General features: G+C 39.9%; 1 protein-coding gene across 2 annotated transcripts in view; it reads right to left on the reverse strand.

Moving 5' to 3' along the window:
* Window positions 1-18,816, reverse strand: part of MYOM2 (myomesin 2) — a 75,684-nt gene extending 56,868 nt beyond the window's left edge. For both annotated transcript variants that reach the window (XM_039715714.1, XM_039715713.1), the window contains exons 1-7: window positions 18,709-18,816; window positions 13,552-13,629; window positions 11,415-11,547; window positions 10,280-10,399; window positions 8,531-8,669; window positions 8,190-8,347; window positions 7,298-7,390 (exon numbers count right to left, since the gene is read on the reverse strand). In XM_039715714.1, the coding sequence (XP_039571648.1) occupies window positions 7,298-7,390; window positions 8,190-8,347; window positions 8,531-8,669; window positions 10,280-10,399; window positions 11,415-11,521 (617 nt within the window). In that variant the 5' untranslated portion in view covers window positions 11,522-11,547; window positions 13,552-13,629; window positions 18,709-18,816. The remainder of the gene's footprint in view (window positions 1-7,297; window positions 7,391-8,189; window positions 8,348-8,530; window positions 8,670-10,279; window positions 10,400-11,414; window positions 11,548-13,551; window positions 13,630-18,708) is intronic.
* Window positions 18,817-25,248: the final 6,432 nt, after the last annotated feature.

Below are 25,248 nucleotides of genomic sequence, written 5' to 3' on the forward strand. Positions count from 1 at the left end.
CCTTCCTACCCTCCCACAGATAAGCACTCCCACCCAATTTGGTGACATCTGCAGACCTACTGAGGCTGCACCTGTTCCCCTCATCCACATCACTGATGACAGTATCAAACAGTTCTTGCTCCAGCAGTAAGCATTGGGGATCACCAGTTCTGACTGGCTACTAGCTGGATGTAATCTCATTCATCACCATTCTCTGGGCTGGATGTTATTTAACAGTTTGTTTTCATGAAGGATTTTAAGGAAATTGCAATACCTGTTCCCAGAGCTATATAAAGCTTAACTGATTCTGGACTTGTTTGAGAGATGTCAGACTTGACAGCACTTCTTTGCAATGAATTTTTAAAAGCAGAACCTTTTTTTTTTTCACTATCCCAGTTTCACACTATTTAACACTTGTGTAATAAAATGCTAAAAAGCAATATAAAACTGCAGTTCAGGACAATTTCCCATGGCATGTTATGCCTCTATGCTGAAATGTGCATAGTTCATGCATTTATCACAGTCTGGTACAGTATCTTACTATAACAAGTTAACAACAAATGAAGAAGCTCAAAAAATTCTTACAAGGGGCATTAACTGTTCTGAAGCTTCTAGGCATCTTTGTCATTCTGCTATTTCCCTAATTTAAGAATCTATATATATAGAATATATACAGTAAATAGTGTAAATATAGTACTTAGTATATTTAATAACATATATTGCATATTAGCATATTAAATAGCATTCATCCCCAGAAACTGGATCTTGCTTGCCCAAATGTTGATGCCTTAGAACACCCCTTGCCAAGCCTTGGTGTGCTCCAGCTCACCAAAGCATTCCCACACACAGCTCAGGAGACAGTGAGGGACCTTTCCTAGAAAGCAGTCTGGATGTCTGGCAGCCCTGTCCTGAAGGGTGGAGAAATTAGTCTATCTCACACCAGGAGGTCACTGTGGTAGAGCACGTCTTTAATTTTCTGTGCCAGGCAGAGCCCAGGAGTGCATTTCCTAGGCACTGGTGGCAGGTGTATGTCACAGCATGCCCTGCAGCCCTTGACCCCAGATACCTGCCCTGTAAAGGCTTCCTGCCCTTCAAGCCATGACCCAGCCCACATCCTGCCAAAGACCTACAGAGGTGCACAGTGTCTTCCTACCACCTGCAAGCCCAGGTTTCTCCTGGATGAGCTAGACCCTCCCAAAGGATGGCGCACACTTATCCCTGGCAGGACACTGCTGGGAGAGCCATCCTGTGTGTGCTGATCAGGCCTGATCCCCCCCTGGCCTGGACATGATTTAGACAGCACCCAGCTCATAAATGAGTGATGAACATTACACCAGCACTGCTGCACTAGGCCATTTCCTCACATAAACAAAGCATTACTTCAGGCTGCTTCACTTCTCTTAAATCCAACTCAACTGCTCTCTAGCATTTTGTTGTTCCATAGAGTGCTGACAACAAAGATAAAAAAATCAGCATTGCTTGACTGAAGTTGACTCTGATTAAATCTCACTTTAAACCAGTCATCATCTGCTGTCAGTGTTGACTTAATTTTCCAGTAGAACACCAGATAAAATTGTTAAATAGGAACCAACAGCTGTAAGAATTACACAGAACTTAGGACCTAAAGAGAGATTTATGGTTAAAAAACAGGTGGCCTAAAAGTAATCCAGAAAATAAAGAAACATGTATTGTGGACTAACTTGGGGCCCCAAACCGTCCTAAAGCAGAATGGCAGATACCTGATTAACTTTTCAAATGGATATATATCTGTGCTCATCTCAATCCCCTCCTCACAGTTTTGCTCTCCTAAGGAACAGCAAAATACATCTTTTGATGAGCTCTTTCTGGTTCTGATGGTGTCCAAGGTGGAGAAAACAGAATATTATCTTAAATGTCTCTAGAACAGACAGGAGATTCACAAAAGGGTCATATCTTTAGCCAAATGAAGCTCAGAATCTGAAAGCAAATATTTCACAAAAGATGGTGATAGAGTTATAATTAATAAGAAGTAACTGACCAAACAGCTGACCACATTCTTACAGCATCCTTTGTTTTTTACGAAGAGCAATGAGGCTCTTACAGTTAGTATGAACACACAATTCCACAGGCCAGGCACTTCTTGCTATTTGAGGTCATAACAACTGCACACATTTTCTGTAGCTTACTGCTTTGAAAGCAATTTCTATGCCTTTGCTATGATCACTCCTCTGACTCTGCAGAAGAGAAATAAACCATCTTAGATAGCCTAGTACTCACTGAGACTCCTTTAAATCTTATATTGGAAATGTAGGGTTTTAGTGGCTAGGAGCGAGACAGCACTTTTGTTTCATATTCACTATGAAGAAAGTTGGACAGGTTGGCAAGTTACATAATGTTCTGACTTTTCTTTTGTGCCAGATAATGCTCAGATGGAGGATTATCCTGAAATTTATCTATTTCCTTGTATTTCCTTGCTAAAAAAGTCTTAGATTTCCTAAATTTAGCACTGTACAGTGTACTGAGTCAAGACCAGTTAGAAACTGCATTTGAAGTACCCAGGAGGCAAGGTGTGGTCTAACAGTTATTCTTGTTTTATGATGGAGAATGTGTTTTTCAGCCTTTACAAAGGTCAGATAAAATATGCATGGAGTACATTTAGATAGCACAAAATGTGAGTGCAGAGCTGTATCTGTCCCAAGGTACTAATACTTTTTTGCAAATATTATATTGCTCTCAATCCACATGAGATTCTGAAGTGCTAATACTTGTGTGGGGAATATTCCCCAGGCTCATACATCTATTTAAAATGCACATATTCATCCAACTGCTTAGTGTACATTTAAACACAGGAGTTAAGAGTGAAATAGCATCTTTGCCTGAATTAGAACACAGTTCAGTGCATGTAAAGAACACAAGGCAGTACATAGTAAATTACAGAGTTAAAAATTACTCCTTTGAATTCAAATGACAAAAATTTCCGTGTTATGTGACATCAAATTGTGGAAATACTCTGCAGAATTGCCATCTCCTGCCCTGATTCTCCAGTCAGAATGAGTCTGACTGATTCTTTTTGTTTGGCTGGATTTCATGTTTAGGGAAGAGGGGTCTCTGTTATGAGGAGACCATTTCCTCAAGCGCCCAGCTACAGCAGCTTACAGGGGACAGTGAGTGACAAGGCAGAAGATCCCGGATTTGGGGGCTGCTGTTTCCCTTTCAGCAGGGAAAGGAGAGCCGCACACCATTTTGCTGCCTGTGCTGGTACTGCGTCCCTGCAGAACGCGGGGAGCTGCGCTCCATCACCCACCCGCCCGGCGCAGCTCAAGGGCTCGGCGGCTCCGCCGGAGCCTTGCCTTTGTCCCAGCGCCTCCGCTCGGCTCCGCTTCCCCCTGCCCGGAGAAAGGGCCCGCCTCGCTCTCTAGCTCTCCAGATTAAATCATCTCAAGCCTTTTGTGCCTAATCAAACTAAAACAGCACTCTACTGACCGCACAGGGTCACTTGTTAAATGAGAATAGCTAGACGAGAAGGTTCATTCAATTTTCAAGCTTTCCCTTTCGGAGCGGTGCAGGTGGTGCTGAGGGCGGGCCCTGCCTGTGGCGGCAGGAGTCACACTGCACTCTGCTGGCCCTGCCGCACGCTGCTGCCGGAGCAGCCGCCAGCCTGCTCCTCTGCCGCGGCTGAGGCTGTGGCTGCATTAAACAGGAAAGGGAGAGGGCCCAAGAAAAGACAAAGTGCTGTCAGAGCCTATAGATGTATGAATCTGTGCGGCCACACCAGACTGACAGCGCCCTGGAATGGCGAATGTCCTTCCCTGCTCCTCCCGCCCAGCTCGGCTCGCCCTCCCGCTCCCTGAGGGGTGGGAGTCAGGAATGCCCCCGGGGGAACCGCCTGCTGCCTCCCTGCACACCGGCCAGTGTAGCTGGGAGTACAACGCAGCCAACCGCAGCTGAATAAAACCAGGTGATCCATTTAATGAGTCTTCAGAGTAAATAAAGAAACAAAAAATTACAAAGAGGGCCCCAAGAAAAGACAAAGTGCTGTCAGAGCCTATAGATGTATGAATCTGTGCGGCCACACCAGACTGACAGCGCCCTGGGATGGCGAATGTCCTTCCCTGCTCCTCCCGCCCAGCTCGGCTCGCCCTCCCGCTCCCTGAGGGGTGGGAGTCAGGAATGCCCCCGGGGGAACCGCCTGCTGCCTCCCTGCACACCGGCCAGTGTAGCTGGGAGTACAACGCAGCCAACCGCAGCTGAATAAAACCAGGTGATCCATTTAATGAGTCTTCAGAGTAAACAAAGAAACAAAAAAGCCCAACTCTGTTGCTAAACAAGTATTAGCAAACAAGAAGTTAAAAATGTTATGACTGTTAATCACTAAGATACTCACCAAGACAGAAAATATTTTTCAGCTCTTTCATAAAGCAGTGGCCACCCTCATGTTGACTACCACAGATACAGAAATCTTTTCTTGTACTATGTGCCTATCCATAGTTAAATTATGTGAGATAAAAAATACATTTTAAACAAACCTGCGCATTCTCAGACACGTATGATTTATTTGAACTACCAGGAGCTTTCCTCCAAGGATTCCTCACAGTCACCTCCTAATAACCTATGAGATGTTTGTTGAAAGATGGGATGAGCCACTACCCCAGTGCATATCACTTCTGCAATCATTATGAGATCTGCAAAGAACAGAATTAAATTCCAAACTCTTTTTCTTTACTGCTCAAGGGAGATCTTGAGCTCAAACTCCCATTTGAAGTTTAAAAGGAGCAAGGAAGAGACGAAACCATATGATCACGATAGCACTGAATGCACACAGAAAATGTCCTGAGAACATTTCATCATAAAAAAATAAGATACAGAGAAATTAAAATTATCTGGTTACTGCATAGGCTTATGGGTTCTGGAGAACAGCAAACAGTGGGGGATGAAATTGTGTCCAGTTACTACTTTAAGACAACAAGGTGACGGTAAGGTTTCGGTGCCTCAAGAATGTTTCCACTGGGATCAGGGAATACTCACAGGAATAAATATCACACTTGCATCAGAAGGAAAAAGTTCACTCCCTGGGCTTCGCTGAAGTGCTAGAAAAGTAGCCAAGAAATTCCAAGGCCGTTCTGAGCGGCTGTGGATAAGATTACATTCAGCTCAGCACTTTAGTATGAACAGCTGAGAAGAGCACAGAAGTGGATAGGAAGGAACTCCTGATGGCTCCACCTCCCAGAGAAACATTATTCATAAAATAAAAAATGTAAGTAGTCAAAGATATTAATGGAAGATACAGAATTAATTGATATGTTTGTATAAAAGCATTAATAACTTACATATTTTAACCACTCTAATTATGTGCTAAGAAAATGTTCTTCCACTTCCTGCATGTCCATTTCCTGTGTTTTTAGGACAGAAAATACAGCTGATGATCAAGTTTTGAAATAAAATGGATTAGCAATAAAAAATAAATCTAATTAGAAATTTTAATTTAATAAGCTCTATAAATCATAATCATCTCCCAGTATTATTTTAAGTGTAGAAGGGGCATTTGTGGCAGAACAGTCAGGAATCTTTAGGTGGCAAAAAGACCACACTGCCAGACAGAATGAAAGAGAAATGGAGCAAGAGTCTCTGAAGCTGGCACCTTGGCTGAATGTGAGGGAGTCTGCATGAGTACATACGGGTCTGGCACTAGCAGACAGGAGGTGGGGAAACCTGAGTGGGTGCCAATAAATGACTCTGTGGTATGTCTGAACTTGCCTGAAATACAGCTGGCTCTGAACACTCCCAAAGCTGGTTGTGCCTACATGGCTGATAATCAGCAGAAAAAAGAAATAAAAATCACCAGGAGGATGGAAGCCATTATTACCCTCCAGCCTCATGGTTACAGGTGCTCAGAAAGCAGCATCAGCACTGATTCTCATTTCTTCTAAAAGCTATTTACTCCCAGAATGTCACAAGGGGACCTACTACTACACAACTGGCATCTGGAGTCACCAAGCAGTTCCTCAGGAGTGCTGACCAAGGGAAATAAACAGTCACAGTCACTCACCATCAGGAAGTGACCAAAGTTTCATCTCCTGACTGGCACTCACACATATCCAGATAAAGGAGAGAGTTTTCCATTTCTCTGCTAAAAGGGAGAGGAGTGCAAAGCGAAAAGCTGTTTTTATATTTTAACCTCCTGTTATTATCTTCAAAAGTAATCTTGTTAGGAAAGAACAGTGGTATGAACAGATTCCATGGGTACAGACAGGAGTCAGCAAGCATGGCCTGGGGGTCGAAGACTGAGTGCCTTTGAAGCACCTTAGGAAGTAACAACCTGGTGATTCTTGCTGCCAGGTCCTGTACAGGGATGTGTTTCTCCCATCCTGAGCTATGAAAAGGTTGAAAGTTGGGCTGGACTTGGCTGCAGGATGACAAAGGCAAGCAGTCTTTCCCAAAGGCAGAAGGAATGATGCACTTATTTTCTGTACCAATGCCACAAGGCTGTGCTCAGGGCTGCTTCCACTGCTGACAGATGGAGACAGGGTAGAAGATTAAATGTTTGGCCAGCCAAGTGTTAGCCACAAATATTCCAGCTGTTTCAGCACAGCTGATGCTCGTGTTCTGGAGAAATTAAAAGAAGGGGTTTCTATCTCTGCTCTAGATATTAATTTTCTAATTAAATATTGCAGTCATTTCTTAATTTTTATTTGGCTTTTTATATTTTTTAAAAAGCATACACCAAGTCACATGTAACATTTCAATTATTTCAGAAAGTGTGGCATTAGTTTATGGGAAACTGTTATACCCAAGCATGTTCTGAATCACAAAGATAACATTTTGAAAAAATAAAATTAATTTAATTAGAACCTTTAGAAAAAGTGATTTACAATTCCTTACTTTCTGGAAGAAAAAAAAAAAAAAGTAGATGAAAAAGTAAGCAGATCCTAGCAAATAGTAAAACAAATACAGCCGTGTATCCCTGCTCTGCCCAGCTATAATTTTGTTTACCAAAAGAGCTTCATCATGACAAGAACATATAATTTTCCACTTCAAATGCTGAGAATCTATAATTCTAATAAAAAAGAACTACCATTTTTTCAGCTACTTGCCTCTTCTTTTTATATCTCATAGATTGCTGAAGTCAATGAACACAAATATCTAATTTATCATTTCATTTTCATAATCTAATGTTCAGGTACTCAGTGAACCTTCTCCAGCCTAAAAATGAGTGCCAACAGAAAAGTGTGTTGAATTTAACAATTCTCTTTCAACCTTTGTGTGAATTTTTAATTTTATTTGATATAAAATACTTTGTATAGAGTATAAAAAAGCTGGTTTATTCCCCAGAAAGATTTACCTGTTTATATGTAACACATGTACTCCATATTTGCTTTCAATTCTGTACTTTGTTGGATCACTTGCAGGAGAAATCAATTCCTCATTTTTGTACCTGACAATCAAGAAAAAAATAAAACTCATAAATATCGGCAACTATTCCTTAATCTGGTAGATCTTTGGATCAAGATATCATTTGCTATCATCTGAACTCTCTCTACTTGCACAGAGTATTTTCCAGTATGTATGGGTAGATAAATATTGGGCCATGAAGGTAAAGCAGAACCATCATAGCAGCAAGGAAGTGGAAAGAGAAGATGTGCACTCAATCTAGAAGACGAGGAAAAGAAGTAAAGAGAAGATGGCATGGGGCTTGACCTTTCAAATCCACTAACCCTGACAGAAGATGGGAAGCAAACTTTATCTTGCACCAGAGTAAAACACCTCAGCACAAAAAAAAAGGGGAGCAGCAGCAGAATTATGCCTCATGTTAGGTCTTTACAGTCCAGCCTGAGGCTTTCATATATAGAGGACAGCACCTGTCCAGAGAGGAGGGCAGCTGAAAGGACCTTTACGTCCTCCTCAATGACCACAGATATTGTGAGTTCTGTGTAGTTTGCCACTTGGTACTTTGTGTTCAGGAAACTCAATGGCCAGAAAGACTGGAATGCCTTCCACTGTCTGCCTTCTGAAATGCTTGAGTTTGTTTCTCACATTGTACGGGGCCACTCAGCAAGTTCTCCTCCCACTCCTTCCACTGCAGTATCAACTGCTACGATCCAGCACATCAGGAGGATTATAAAGGGGATTTAACAAAGCCATTATATACATGACACTTATCAGTTATGGCATAACTTTCAAATGAAAAAAGCTTAACAACATTTTTAGAGGGCTAGGAAAGGCCAGTCTCTTACCATTGTACAACAGGCGTTGGAAATCCTTGCACAGTAAAGCAAAGGCTCACAGACATCTTTTCCCAGATGGTGTGAGACCTCAAGCGCACTAGAATTTCAGGGGCTCGACTTATTCTTTCTTCAATGATATGTCTTTCCAAAGCCATATTTTCTTCTACCTATTAAACATGGGAAAAGAAAATAAAAAATATGCATCTGGCACCAGACTCAAATAGGCTGGGAGATCCAACCTTAAATTCACAAAAAGATGTTTAGTCACTACTTATATTTGAAGCACAGGCCTAAACTTCAGTGCATCTTGTAATTATTTTTGCATAGGAGCAAAAAGATTCAGCAGGTACCATTCTTTGCACAGCAAGTCTGTCCAGATGTTCTCGAGCACGGTGCCTGGCAGTGTGAATCTCTTTTTCCAAAGCAGACAACTCACTGGCAAAACGGATTCTTTTCTCATCACTTACATGAGTCTTTTGCTCATGACTCCTGTGGGACAAGAAAAAAATTCAGGTAATCACCATGAAGCTTTGTCACTCATACAAATCAGAGCACCAAAGGCTGTGAAAACATCTGTAGGATGTAAAATTTAGGTTAGGAATCAATCTTAGCATCTATCTGCATATCCTGAGTATATATGAACTTTCTTCATATTCTTTCCCCCTGTATTTGTGGGGCCATACCTCTGTCTTGAATTCTGCTTTGGTCACATTAACATGGTTCCCCACAATCCTCTGGTAATCAAGATCAAGAAGCTGCCTAGCCTCTTTCTGGCCCCTGATTTTCCTTCCCATGGACACAACGAGGCAGAGGAGTGAAGGCAAGTTCTGTGCCTGTTCACAACCTTTTAAAAGTTGTGCCTAGCTTACATAGTACCCTTAGCTTTAGAAGTTTTAGAACCTGGGAGTTCTTGTAGCTCCATGGGCTGCATCATCTGAACCCACCTGAAAGATACAGACCAAGGAGTTCACAAGGATTTGATGAACAGTTGCCTGCAAATAAAAAAGCTGTCCCTTGACAAGGATGAGCAAGAAGTATTATAGAAACTACCAGGAAAAATAAAAACTTAGGGAAAAAAAATTGTGAGCTGTTCCCTGAAAGCCTAATTCCACATATTTTTCAGAATTCCTAAAAATACCCCAACTCATACATGTTTTTAGGTGGAGCTAGCTCAGTTTCCTTCATTCATGGTGATTCAGTAAACATGCTGATTCTCTTTTCTTTCTCAGGAAAAAAGAAGGTATTGAATATCAGGTATTTCTAACATGTCTGCCAGTATAGACAACAAGACACTGAAAACATAACCCAAATAAGAAAACTTCCAGAAAAATTCAGTGAATCAAGATATTATTTGTCTGATACTTAAAAAGAATTTGTACCTAACATTTCAATGTACTTTAAATACCAATCATGCCTTGCCATTTTTTTATATTGCTGAATTTTAAAACAGTTTTTAAAACCTAAATTAAAGTATACAAAATTATTTGGTTTTCCTAGAGATTTCTGTTCTGAGGTTTTATATTTCAAACCAATCCAAGTACCAGAGCCATATGGATATGTACGATTTGCACAACATATTTTCTACAAACACGGCAGAATTCCTTCTTGTAATGTAAACCTCTATGTCTTTGGTGCAGTAACTGTAGAGCAAAGCAGAGCAGAAACAGTGAAATTCACTAAGGGTAATATTGTCATCAGCATGGTTACTCTGGGACATCTTATCAAGGCAGTAACTGAGACATGACAGTAAACCCTTTTGATATTCAGGAAAGAATTTAAAACATTTGAATTGATCCAAATTAGAAATTTAGGAATAGTAGAGTATCTCTGTTCAAAATGAGTTCTGGGTACCAGGTGGATTCTAATTTATTTTTGGTTTAAAGCTGTTTTCAAGGGTCAGAGTGGGGACCAGGGGAACAACTCTGGGTTGAAATATGAGACTGAAAGTGACACCCAGTCATTTAGTGTTCCAGCCAAAATAGATTAGTGAAGAACAGTGACAGAGAAGCCTCCAGTCTTGTCAACTCTGAAAAGAGCCCTGGCAAAAGACTTGGGACCAGAGCCACTACACAGGTCAGAGTGGACCAACAGAGCTTTACCTTTTCCTGGATTCCTGCATTGCTTCATGCGCCAAGGTGCGTGCCCTCCTGGCACAGAGTCTGCATGTGGTTTTGCCCAAGCCAGACGATTCATAATAAGCAGCCTGCCTGGAAGCAGCCCTTCAAATATAAAAGAGATTGTTATAACCCAGCAATTCAGGTAAAACATGAACTCACAAATGTCAAAGAAATTACTTTGAGCTCAATGAGCTGAACACCATGACTGAGCACTGTTCAGCGAGAAACCTTTGCATTCTCACTGACTGCACTAAGTGGTGATTGTCACTTGTCCTTCCAGAGCTTAATGCCCATCACCTGTCACTGGGATCATTAGGCATTTTTATTTCGTTTTATTAAATTTATATTTATTTCAGTCTTCAATCATTCAGGTGTGATGATAGCATTTCAGTGAACCCCGAGGGTACCAGACTGTCTAATACATAAATCATAAAGATTCCCCATAGCATTGTCTGTTTCAAAGTATTCCTGCTTTTCTATATTTCACAGATATTTCTGCAACTTACCTCTTTCTTAAGGGAAACTGGACAAGCTAGACAGCTAGGTAAGCATGTTAATTACTAAGTAGGAAGAACAGTGATTTTGAAGCAAGCATAATACAAAGTTTCAGGCTTTGAGATAAAAAGAATGTGCATTTTATGGTAAAAACTCTGAGATTTCAAATGAGAAGCATTAAGCTTTCATTTAAGTTTAAAAAGGAAATTGAGTCTCAAAAACTACAGTTAGTTATATCTAACTTCAGGAGAAGGAATATCATTACGTCATACAGAAGAATGGGTAAAAAGTTGTTTCTATGACTTACAATAAATTTAATGTCAATTTTTCTTAAGTCAGTTTCAATTTTAGCCTAAAAGGAAGAATTTTCAGTTTAGAGGTACCAAACAGGACAGATCCTAAGCTAAAATGTCTGTGTAGGTATCTTGTAATGCTGCTAGGAAGTTTAGCTATGCTGGTGGGAGACTACAGACAGGGAGCATGCCAATGGAAGGAAGTAGAAAGCTATCATTCTGTATAAATCACATTTTTTTGGGGGTGGAGGGAAAAGGTAAATATCTTGACTCTAAGAACTGAGTACCCAAAACAGAGACCTGCCTGTGCTCAAATACACATCACTTACTTTCTTGCTGCATATTCCTCAAGTACATATCTTGTCTGAATGTTGCGGTAGGACTGATCAAAGTGCTTGTGCCTCCTCTGGTAAAATGGCACTGCTACTGAAGACATACTTCCTCTGTGACAGCCAGTAGTTCCTGCAGAGAGTGAAGTTAGCCACATATTTACCACACATTTAGCCATATATTTCAGACTCTTTGGTTTGATATTTTTTGTTGTGTATACATGTGTGTGAATATGTCCAAATGTATAAAATTGCACCAATTTGTGACAAATACAGCCATCAATCACACATGTGGGTACCTCAGGCTGTATCTTATCAGCCAGGCAATGTGAGCTACGGAATCACAGATGATAGCCTAAAAGATATTTCGCCAGATCATTTTTCTCCTTCTTTGCAGATGTCATTTAACGCCTTCAGAGAAATTTCCAGGGATGGAAATTTGACAGTTTTTTGGCTGTTATTAGACATTTCTAGCTCTCTGCTCTTCAAACCTTTCACTTTTTCTACTTTGGCAATTTATGCTCACTATGTTTTCTTCAATTCACCATGACAACAAATAGACAGTATTCTCTCAGTTTTGTAGCAACCTGTTGAAGATTTTTTTTTTCTTTCCTGTTCTCATCTTTAAGCTCAAAGCTGGCTCATGCAATCTTCCCTCATGGATTATTTTTTCAGGACTATCAATCATTCTGGTTTCATCCTTGTGGACTTTCTCCAAAGCATGGCTTAGTTTTTGATCAATATTTGGATAGAAGTTTCTATGAAACATGCAGGGTGCCCCTAGAAGCAGTGTGGGGGACAAGAGCACGTTTCCCGCTGAGTTAGAGTTAAGCAGACAATTACATGATTAAAAGAGCATGGAGGTGCCTACATCCCCTTGTGCTCATTAGAAATATGATGACAACTTCTTGCAAAAGTGGGGAATATCACGAGCCGTGTTGTGAGTAGGTGCCAGCTTGTGTAACTGCAGTCTCAGTGGGGTATGGGGTTCCCTACTCCTGGGCCATTTGTCCCAAACAGTGGTGAGGTATTCCAACTGAACAGCCAAAACCTCCCCCACAAGGCACCTACACTTCAGTGACACCAGAAGCAAGTTCCAGTATAAGTCTATAAAGCAGATGAAGATTTATTCAGGTAAATTACTGCAGTAACATCCAATACCCTACTAAAAGCTGAGGGGAGCATCCCTTCTGTTATGCTTCCTGTAGGGTGCAGGCTGCCAGCCCCATACCAGCACCTCTTGTATTTGCGGAGTTCCCAGATGAAGGAAGGAAATTATGAATATAACTCCATGTTATTAGAAGGCTAATTTATTATGTTATGATCTATATTATATTAAAGAATACTATTCTAAACTATACTAAACGAAAATGTGATGGTGACAAGCACCCAGGGCACAGGCTGAGGCACAGCCTGGGATCCACCTCAGGGCACCCATGGCAAGTGAAGCAACACCAGCTCACCCAGGGAACACGTTAGGAGTGTGTCAGGGTCCTGAGGACAGCAATAGACCCGACTGTCCCAGCCCAGCTTCCTCCAGAGTTCCTCCTACCCTGCCCACAGCCCAGGACCCTATGTCAGTCCCCAGGGCGATCAGTTTCTGCCCCAGAAATACATAGCAGAACCAGTCTCCAGCTCCCCACAGCCTGGCCCTGCCTGGATATAGACCATGCAAGAAGAACCTGCCTCAGACCCACACCAAAAGTCCAAACTTGTAACAAAAAGTCACATAAATAAGCAGCTTCATATCAAATAAAAATTCAAAGGGATTTGAAAAGAAATCTTATAAACTCATTTAGATAAAACATTTACAGGTTAAAATGACAGTTAATATAGACCATATTTCCAGCATATCGTATTTATCAAAAAAAGGAAATGCTAGTAGTCATTGGTTAAGTAGAGTAAAAATCTGTAACTGTGTCTGATTGTTACTTGCAGATACTCAAAGGAAGAGTCAGGTACTCATAAATTATGATATTCTCCTATCAGCTACTTTTGCTTTTCCAAGAAAAAGTAAGAAGCAAACAGTAGGTATATTTAATAGAAGTCACATCTTATTTTAAAATGTTCCGAGATATAAAGAGGTTTTTACAATTTATAACCTCATAGCTGCAGCTTCTGCATAACTTAGAGTTACCTTTTCAGCTATTTTTCAAGATATGAGGATGACGAGTCACAGGTTCAGTAAGGAGAGCTTTAGGCAAAGCACAAGATTCTGCAAAACAAAAATTAAACAGGTTTACAACATTACTGTGGGGCATTAAAGAAATGTATTGCCACATTTATAGAGAAATAAGAATGTTAGCATGACCCAAGTTAGTTCAGCACCTCACAGAGATGCTAGCTCAGTAAGACAACCTCATACAATGCTGAGCTGACGTGGATACCTCACAGACCTATTAACCCATCATATGACACAATGTCTTGGTTACATGAGCAGAGTTGCACAGATCCAACTCTGGAGCAGCCTTGGCTTCTCCTAGTTTTGATATCTGTACATCATGGACTCTACGCCTGCAGACATCGAACACTGGTTTTCTTCTTGCTGTCTGTGTGACTATTGTGTATATGACACTGGATTCCACATTAGTTCATATGTTAATTGAACAATTAATGGTATAATTTTCCCTTTTTTCTATTTTTAATTAGCCTTTTTTGCCTAAATGAAGGTGCAAAAGACAAACACAGGTTAAGCTCACTCCACTGTTAAGTGCTACTCATGTTCACATGTGGCCAAGTTAAATAATTCTGTGAATTTATCAACATGCAAGGTAATTCATATGACATATATCATTCACACTGAGATCCACTTTATAAGGACTGCAGAGTAATGCCCATTTATCTGGATACATCAAAGTTATTTTCATTTTTGAGAGAGGAGAAAACATCATTGTCATTTACAGCCCAGCCTTTTTCACTAAATGTAAAACTTAAATTTTAATTAGTGTATTTTCTTCTATTTGTCAGCACCCAGGAGTCCTCAAATTTTGGTTCATATATTTTTCACATTTACCCAAACACCTTTAGTATAGAAACAAGGGTAGCCATCCACTTACAGCCTTCACATAAGAAATTAACAGGGCTTTTTAGCAGCCAGACTCACTTTGCCTTCTGTTAACACAGAGGGGAGCTGCCTGGCAACAATTCCAAATATAATAATAATCATCAGTTAATTACAACTACATTTGCAGAGTATGTATTTATATAATACTTAATAGTGCTGCAAAGACAAGTACAAGAAGAGCAAAATCAAAGTCCCACTGTCAAAACAGCATATAGGGTACTGAGCTCATGATAAAAGAAGTTTATACTGTATTCCTAGGAACAGTATGTTGACTGTTTTACCAGTTTTCCACTGATACACATTTTTATGAGATTTTTAAATATATTGTAATATTTAGACAATCTACGACTAAAACAGTTAGAGAACATGATATGCTGATAACAGCTTAACCCCAGTGAATTTATAGATTTAGATGAACCAAAATTTTATTTATGACAGTGTCTGGAGGCCTAATTATATTGGCAAGTGAATTGGTAGAAGTGACTCAAAAGTGAGATGAAGGAAGTGGTCTGGCAGAGAAACTGGGGGGAAAAATCCCAGTGGAAAATTGAGAGCCCAATAACAACAACAAAAACACCCAAAAAGTCTAGAGAAAGACGAATTAATTATGTGAATGATTATAACAAATTAAAAAGCAAATATCAAGTCTTATTTACCAAGTTCTACTGCAAGAATTTTGGAGGCATTGCTGAAGTACATGGCATGAAATACATGTGTCATAAACAATCCTTGAATTACATCCATGCACATCCTATTAATGACACTGGATTTCAAGAAAAAAATGGAATTACAAGAAAAAGATTATCCTAAAACATTTGGTGTTTCATCTCACCTTTATATTTTTAGTGCAATGTAGCATCATTGTACTCCTTTCTTTTTATTATTATTATTATTCCTATTTGTTTCTATGACTATAAATGCTGGGGACATCAAAAGGACCTAAAGTGCACTAGTCTATGTGCTGTATAAAGCACTCAGAAGATTATTAAACACAAAGCAAAATATTACCTCAGCCAAAATGTCCTTAAGGATTAATGACATCAACCACAGGTGAATTAGACTGCTCAAGTCAGTTTACAGAAACATACCTTTCTTCATGCTTTGTAGCATGTATAGAACAGCTTTTACTTGACCGTGAGTAAAAGGCCAAGCTCCCAGGTCAGGATATGCATAGTTTTGTGACACTGTAATACTGATCTGAATAGAAAGCCATAATCTAGGACCACGTGACAAGGGGCCACATTCTTGAGCAGAGAAGCCAAGGGTCTGATATAAACATTGTTAGTCTGATAAGTGAGTTAATTTAAGATTTAAAGGACAAGCAGTAAATTGTAGCATGATCATTTACATTGCCTCAGAGAGCAGGCATACAACCAACTGAACTGATGGATGGCTTGACAAATGTCATGGCAGGAAGAACATGGCTGCACTCACCATAGATAGACAACTTGCACTCCCAGGTTCAGGAGGCTCGTGTCACGAGCAACGCACTGTACAGCATGTATTTTCTCAGCCTGACCTGCCAGTGCTATACCATGCAACATGCACTTCTGTGCATGGCCATCTCTGTTCCTGGCCATCTGCAGAAGTGCCAAAAATTATTCACAAGTTCTTGCCTGTCCTCACGTAGAGAGAAATTTCTTTGACCATTTGCACTGATTTGTGGGCTTGTCCTTTTTTTCCCATTACTTAGACATTTTTTTTCTCTGCTTTCGTTCTGCTAGCTGTTCTCCACATTGTTCAAGGTTAAATGTTTTCAGGAAGCTGCTAATTTATACTTTTATGGTGCATAAAAGCCCTTGATATTTAACTGATAAAATACATTTAAATCCATATCATCTACATATCATAATGAAAGATTTTTTAAAAAAACCTTCTATTAATTGCTCCTAATGACCAGTATAAAAAATTACTATATTGCCTCAAAAAATATGCAGTCCTTTCCAGATGGTTATATCCATGCTGTAGAGATTGCAGACTTAATAACATATTATAATTTTCTGCCATAAACTGACTTTGGTGGAAATCTTGTAAAACCATCATGAGTCATTATACAGTTCTAGACACTGCAGTCTAAACAGAATGGTATGTAGAAGATGTGGTTAATTCTTCTCCATTTTGATAAGAAACTAATTTGATAAAAAAAAAGATTTGACAAAATTTCTAATATGTCTCTCTAGTCTTTTTTCTCTGTACACATGTGTATATTTAGATCATAATAGAAAATTATGTTGTGTGAATGAAAAAATTACTCAAATATACTGTCATTTTAAGATGTTTCAGGTTTTCCATTGAAGATCTTGTTCAGTCCACATAAGAATTCAGTTTTAGCTTTTTTGACAATAGAACAAAACGGCTCATCATTAAAAAAAAAAAAAAAAAAAAAAAAAAAATTGAATTCTCACTTGCTTATTCTGCTGAACTCCAGACATCATTCAGTGAGCTTGGCATTTTAAAAAAAAAAAAAAAAAAAAAAAAAAAAAAAGGAATTCTCACTTGCTTATTCTGCTGAATTCCAGACATCATTCAGTGAGCTTGAATACTTTTTGTGTTTTTCTTTTTCTTTAGCTACATCATATTAGGTCTCATGTTTTACTGATCTCACGTCCTTTCCATGGAAATACTATTTTCCTCATTTCACCAATTGGTTTAAACAGATTCAAATAATCCCCCAAAATTCATGTATTACTTTTGTTATTAAACATAGTAACAAAAAAAAAAAAAAAAAGGGGGGGAAAGAGTTCTCTCCTCTATTTCTACTTATCTGAGTACCCAGCAAAGCAACATTTTCAAGCAGCTGACAGTGCCAGCCATCACAGATCTATCATTTTTATTTATTTCATATGTTCTGAATAAGTAGACTTTCAACATTTTCCAAACTCAAATGATACTGTTTTCAATTACATACAGGTAGATTCAGCAGTTTAATGCAATAATTTGGCTATAGCACATCTATGATTAGTTAGATTGAACACCTTGAGTTTGTAATAGTCCCTGAATGGCTTGGTTCACTCTCTAGCCAGAACAGCTAGTGTGGAGGTAATTTGAAATATATAATGGGTGGTCACACTCATATCCACAACCCTCGATATGGAGCTTGGCTCTGTGGAGGCGAGCAGCAGGCATGGTACAGGGGCACCTTTCCCTCCAGCAAGATAATTGCTGTGGAGGAAAGCAGCAGATCCTGTACTTTAGTGAGTCCGTAAGATAATTTAGTTTTGCTTTTTCTGTGACTCTGATGAAGGAGAGGATTGGAGCTTCCAAACTGAATTTTTTTCCATATCTGTAATAGAAGCTGAACAGTATATATCCCAGACAGGGTACTAATGTGGATGTTACCTTGTGAATTCATCATCACACAAAACTGGGAATCAAATGAGGCTAAATTTGTCCACATTGACTTGGATCCTTGCCATCCTAACATTCCAAATGTTCAAACATGTTCTGATAAAGCTTGAAGACTTCCCTTCACTTGGAAAATGTATTCTGTACCTTCAACTGGACAGCTAAGAACGTTGGACAGTGAGATGGTAAAAATCATTTTGCACCATCCCAACATTCATTATCCCTCATCATGGTACTTTTATTGGCTCGTAGGCATTATCAACACACAGGCATAATTTCAAGTGCATGAACTCAGTTTCCCAGGACTCTATCAGTGCTATTTAGCTGGAATTTTCATGTGGCCCAGAACATATCACTTAGTTTAGAGCAATACAGACACCAGAAACACATCCTCTGGAAACATGGCAGACATAAAATAAAATAAAATAAGATTATTTTTTTTTTGCCTATCTACATATAAAATAAAATAAAATAAAATAAAATAAATTTTTTTTTTGCTTATCTACATCCCATTCTTGAGCAGGCCAAATAGTTTTGCCCGCTACTATAGAATTTTACGCTTAATTATTTACACACAGACTTCAGAAAAAATCATACAGCATAAACACACAAGAATGTAATTCACACAATGTAGTTCTTTATATGCAGAAAGAAACAGTGGGAATGTAATACACAACAAAATCAAGGTGACTATGGACAGGACAAAACAATCTTACTTTTTGTTTGTTTGTTTGTTTTGCTTTTCATGAATCAATTTGTGTTCTACTTATTGCTTGTTTTCCCTGAGGAGAGTATTTCTTTTTTTACAGGAAAGCACCCAACCTCCTCCTACAAGCACTCTCATTTGTTCTGTACAAGAAAAACATGGATAGAAAATTGACTTACCTAAGGATATGGAAAAACTGTAAAGCAGAGAAGAAGACCAGCCTTTCCCAGCTTAGCAAACACTGCCCAAGGAAAACAAATAATTCTCCTCTCTAAAGGCTACTGCCCCTTCACTCCTATTTAAGGGCAGATGCAGTGCTATATTTAGAACTAACCAAGTGATTCTCCCAAAACTGGGGTCAGCCTAATATGTAATAAGGGAGTGATATAAAGGCAAAAGAAAAGCATTAGCCTATATGGAGTTTAATACCGAATTTCAATAAAAGACAAACCTTATTCCTTAAAAAAGCAGTTGCTTATCTTAAAAGTGGGGTTTCTTTCCCCAGCAATAAAGAAAAGCATTAGCCTATATGGAGTTTAATACTGAATTTCAATAAAAGACAAACCTTATTCTTTAAAAGTGGGGTTTCTTTCCTCAGCAACACCAAGCACATGGGAAGCAATTGAATGCCAGAAAACAGCTTGAATTTTTTATTTAGAAAAGCTTGAAGTTTTAAAATAATCGGTAACTCAGAAGACCCAGTGAGGAGACATAAACTCCAGAATATTATTAGTAAAGACATGAGATCCCCTTGGTGCTTCAGGCTGTAAAATTAGCTTCCCTATTGCTTCCTTAAGAGCTCTCTGGATGTGAGAATGTCTGCAACATTTGAAGGCATACCAGTTGCATAAAACCCCTATTATTTCCATCTCTATTACATCACTAGTCAATCTGAGAGAGATTTTTCTATGTCTTATAGGTAAAGTAGGGAGAATTTTATATGCATAGAGACATAAGCATGCAGGAAAAAAAAAAATACTGCCAAAGCAGTCAGCTCTGTGGGTCCTTGGTGGTCCCTGATGGTTCCTGATTATTGCTAACTAAAACAGATGCGTTCTGTCTGTAGGGCTCCTAGGTTTCTGTCCAGAAGCTACAAGGCACCACGTTGGTGGCTCTGACATGTCCAGATGCCAGGGGGTAGCAGCACTGGCTCTGCAGAGCTGGTCAGCTTGGATCAGTCACTCTGCCCCACTCTGGTGGCAGACAGCCCCACAGGGATTGCATCCATATGGGGGAAAGGAAGGAAGGGTAGGACCTCTTTTGTGGTAGGCATGAATAATTAATCACCTTCCCCTTATTCTGTCTGGAAATAGGACAACATGCCTGGGAAAACCTGGCTATGTGGCAGACATAATCACACCTCATGACTTAGCCCACAATGACTCAAATAATCAGTGATTCAGCAAGATACAAATGGCAGGGAATTCATTGATCTTAAAATTATTTGAAATAACAAGATCTATTTTCAATTTACTTATACAGAAATCCAGTCATTGTCAAAGTCACTAAATGACAATCTATTCCACTGCTTGGTATGTGACACTTTGATACATGAACAATATTCTTTTTAAGTCATATATTTTTCTTTTGTATCCATGTAGGGAAGCAGAGCAAGAGGTGGAAAAGCCTTTAAATCACTGATTCTTATCCCATCTGCAGTGTTCATCCAAGTTTCCTAAATAGTTCTGGTAAGGATCTTTCTTACTGTTGTATCATCTAGGGCTACCATTTGCTTGAAACAAACTTTTCCCTTCCTCCCATTGATCTTGAATTATAACTCAGTCTGACAGAATTAGATCTACAGAGACAGACAGAGTGGAATGGCTGCATATGCCCTGAATGTAGATGTTGCTTCAGAAGCAGCTGTCAAAGTAATTAGTATGTAATAATCCAGAGCAAACCCACTTTACTTACCCAGCTCCATCTCTTCTCTCCTATTGAATTTTCCTGTGGGAGGTAAAAGGTCATTTTTCAGGAAGACTTTAAAGTTCTCACTACACTCTGCTTTTCATTTCTCATTCTATATTTATTATCTGTACAGGAATGGAAGCATTTACAGCCTGCTCTGTCTGCCTTTACACTTGAGCAGTCTTCTATTTTAAGTTTTCTTCAGGGTGTGGCTGGATGACAAAAATATGGAAGTGCATCCTAAGGACTATGGGAAAAATGCCAAAGGCAAGAACAAGCTAGGTAGGAGGGCCAGTCCCAGGCTGCTTCCAGGAAAGACAATAAATACATTCTTCTTCTCTTCATAGACATTACAAAATAAGACAGAAGAGAAAACTGCAATATTGTGTTATTCACTGCTGGTGAAATTTAGGCAGCACGGCACATAAAATTATCCTGCATTTTAACTATGAAATAATTTACATTATATTCCTACTTCCCCCCTAACACAGAAGGTGCCTTCTCCTCATCCTTCCACTTTCCAAATGAAGATCTTCCCTAAGAACTTTTCTAAAGCAGAGGTTTAACAAGGTATCAAAAGGATTACTCAAGCATTGTAAACTTAGCATGTGCTAAAATCCTTCTGTGATTTTGGTATTTTAGAATGACTTCATTATTTTCTGCCAGTCCCTTGATGTGGCCTGCTTAACTGATACAGGCCATTACTGATAAGTAATGTCTCAACTACTCCAGCAAAGGGAAAGGCAAAGAACTGAAATGGAATTCAGGAAACAGAGGTGTTAGCATTTTAGCCATTGGATTAAACATCAAAACAGTAATGAAATGAAATGTAATAGTGTTAGAAAAGGTATGTTTTTAGCCTATAAGGGTGCCTTAATAGTGGCCTTGTGCTTTTATATCTGTCCAGTTCCAAGAAAGCCTAATGCATCTTTGTATAGCAGCTTCTGAAGCCCAGATGATATGTTAACTTAATTTGATTTCTTCAAATGCTTGTTGCATATTTATAGCTTCACATAGATTAAAAGATTGGTAACTAGCAATGAGGTTCATCATCTCTGCAGCAGTCCTAATTATACATTCAGCCCTGTGGTGAGGTTTCTAAAGCCATGCTTGAACAGTGGATACTGTGCACTGGTATCCAAGTCCCAGCATCTCCCTTGGTATTACAAATGAAAGACAAAAGAGTGCATGCAAATTCAACCACATAACAAATAAATCAAACAATAAATGCTCTTTCCTCTTGTGGTGACTTTGGTCAGAAATTCAGGATTATCAGTTATGAGCTCCTCATACGAACCCAAAAGTATGTGTTTCATTCAGAGGAGAGTACCAGCACCTGAAAGACTGAACTCAAAACAGTTTTGGAGGAACTGCACCTGCTCATGAAGATGAAGTAGCAAGAGAGCAGTAACAGATGCACTTGACTGCTGACAGCACTGTAAATGTGCAGTGGAGCACAAATCCCCAAAGGAAATACACCTTGCTGCTTCTTTAAGTGGGGAGAGAATAAGCCCATACTGACTTCTAAGAAGCCTAAGCATTTCTCTCTCTACCTCCTCTTTTCTGTTTATTTTCCTGTTTTTACCTGATGCATTTGCTCTTATTCTACTAGAACTTTCTGTTTTTCTATTTCAATGCCCAACTTGCAAATATTTTAAGGCTGGTTTCATGCAGCTGAAAACTGTCAAAAGCTTAAACTACTCTTCCCCAAAATGAGACTATGCTGTGTGGACATGAGACCAGAGAACAGTCAAGTAATTTTGGAGGAGGAGGAGGAAAATACACTGCCAACCAATGGAAAGGTGTAAAACTCCCAGGAGAGAGGATAATGGCAGCTGAAGGAAAACAAAACAACAAACCCCCACATTAGATGCAAGATGTTTTAGAACAGTCAAGTAATTTTGGAGGAGGAGGAGGAAAATACACTGCCAACCAATGGAAAGGTGTAAAACTCCCAGGAGAGAGGATAATGGCAGCTGAAGGAAAACAAAACAACAGCTACAAACCCCCACATTAGATGTAAGATGTTTTTAACAGCAAGACAAGGATTTTCAATCAGCAATTCTGAGCTAGACTGAACTGAATCCAGAACATGAAACAATTTTAGCATGTCTTTGAACAAACACTAAAATTCCTGAACATACAAAATGCTGGGACTTTTCCCCTGCAACATAAGGTAGCAATTCTGAGCTAGACTGAACTGAATCCAGAACATGAAACAATTTTAGCATAAGTCTTTGAACAAACACTAAAATACCTGAGCATACAAAATGCTGGGATTTTTTCCCTGCAACATGAGGCAAAATGAACCTCTTAGTGAGTATCCTCATTTATACCTAAGACAAACACACCACTGAGCTACAACTCACTGAGTTACAGCAAATCAAATACTTTTTAAGATACCTAAACAGTACTGTGTCCCCCTGCTGTCCAAGCAGCCACTATAAAGCCCATCAGAGTCAGTGCTAAGGTTTTACTGACTCAGGAAAGCTCAGATTCATGTCCTTCTTGATTTAATATCAGCTCAGTGGCAACTCTTCATTTACCTTTACAATGACACCTGTACAAAGACAAGGACCATAAAGATGTCTGTCTTATCCTGGTATATTTATTCCAGTGTCACAAAACACACTTGGCAGATACCTGCTGCTGCAACAGTTATCTTTATCAACTCACCCCCGGATCACCACCAGCACATTAAATCTAGAGAGAACCACAGGTTGTAAGAAGGCAGAGACAGGGATTAACACTGCTGTGGTGTGGCCTAGAGGTTTTGTCACTTGGAAATGAAGGCAAGGCAGCTGCCCTCCAAAATCCACCATTAAGCAGCACCATTCAAACCCTGTTTTAATGTCCTCAGGCTTCAGTAGTTTTCAGCTGTGGGGGGTTACTTCTCGTAGCAGCATTTACTTACAGGTTTCACATCAGACAAGCACAGACAACAGAGGCACAGAACCAGAGAACGTTTGAGGTTGGAAGGGATCTCTGAACGTCATCTTATCCAGCCCATTTCTCCAACAAGGCTACTTGGAGCTGCTTGTCCAGGACCACATCCAGATTTTGAATATTTCCATAAATGAAGACTTGTGGTTTTGGTTGTGGTAGAATTAATTTTCTTCCCAGTGGCTGATATAGAGCTGTGATTTGTATTTTTTCTGAACCTAGGGTTGATAATAAATATTTTTTTTTTTTATTGCTGAGCAGGGCTTACACTAAGCCAAGGCCTTTTCTGCTTTTCATGCTGTCATGCTAGTGAGAGATCTGGGGGCGCATGGGAGGTCACAGCCAGGACAGGTGACCTAAACTGACCAAAGGGATATTCCAGACTATACGACATAGGTCACAGCCAGGACAGGTGACCTAAACTGACCAAAGGGATATTCCAGACGATACGACACCATGCTCAGTATATAAAATTAAGGGAAGAAGGGAGAAGGGGGGTTCATTTGGAGTGTTGACATTTGTCTTCCCAAGTAACTGCTGAGTGTGATGGGACCCTGCTGTCCTGGAGATGGCTGAACAGCTGCCTGCCCTTGGGAAGCAGTGAATTCCTTGGTTTGCTGTGCCTGTGTGTGCAGCTTTTGCTTTTCCTGGTAAACTGTCTTTATCTCAACCTAGAAGTATGTTTACCCTTCCAATTCCCTCCCTGATCCTACTGGTGGGAGTGAGCAAGCAGCTGTGTGGGGTTTGGCTGCTGGCTGGGGTTAACCATGACAAGAATACAAAACCTCTCTGGGCAATCAGGGCCAGCTCTTGGGTTCTCTCACAGTGGGGAGTGAAGGCAGGGGGAAAGTTTTCTAATGTTCATAACCTCTATGTTTGAGTTTGTATCTCTGACTGGAACTGACTCTGGTTCTTTCCCCTTGTCTTGAGCTGGCAGAAGCTGAAGGTCACTGGTGAAGGCACAGACATGACACCCTCCAGGTTCACAAGCACACACACATTTGCTGTCTGGCTGCCTACTCTCTGTCTGTGCCAGTGCTCACTGCAAACAGACGCACTCTGTCATGATGGCTGATGTTGCAGGCACCCCACACCCTTGGGTGCCCCCAGATAGATGTATGAAGAGTATAAGGGCACCTAAAACCCCCAGTCTGACACCAATAGCTGGCAGCCAGTCCCCCCAGTAACTGGCAGTCCGTCCATGCAGTACTCACACACATGGATGAAGAGTGAGATAGTTAAGCAAGGTTTGAATGAAGACAGAACAGACTGTGGTGATCAGACACAGTGCTCATTCAGATAGGTATACTTTGTATGCAATCAGCCCCTTTCTGGGTGATCCTCTCTTTGCTCTTCTGAGTTCTTCCCCTAAACATTTCTTCATCACTTTATGCAGGTCTACCAACTCTCACACCTCTGGTCCAGCACTCAGGATCTTCACTTACCCCACTTCAACATCTCCAGGTTAAATCTCACACTCCACATATCCTCACACAGATAATGTTTGAGAAATTATCTGCTCCTGTTTCACAGAGGAAAAGGAGAAGGAAAGGAATACATACAGATCACACGGCTGCATCTGCATTATGAGTCCAATGTGAGAGCTGACATGAAAGCCTCAAACGGTATCAAGTTCAGGCTCATCCTTCTATTCAAGGTCATTGAACTTTTTATGGCATCTCCAACAGTTCATGTCACTGAAAGCACATAGCTATGCCACACAATATACTGCCTGACATATATGATCATTACTGTACTTTAGAATAATGAACTTTTACTGTATTCCTGGAAGCAAGTAACTCTCATTACAAAAATTATAATTTTTTATTTCAGAACTAAATTACTTACATCCACAACAGCTCCAAGGA

The sequence above is a fragment of the Passer montanus genome, unplaced genomic scaffold, assembly GCF_014805655.1.
Source record: "Passer montanus isolate IOZ18808 unplaced genomic scaffold, ASM1480565v1 scaffold34, whole genome shotgun sequence".
Lineage (NCBI taxonomy): Eukaryota > Metazoa > Chordata > Aves > Passeriformes > Passeridae > Passer > Passer montanus.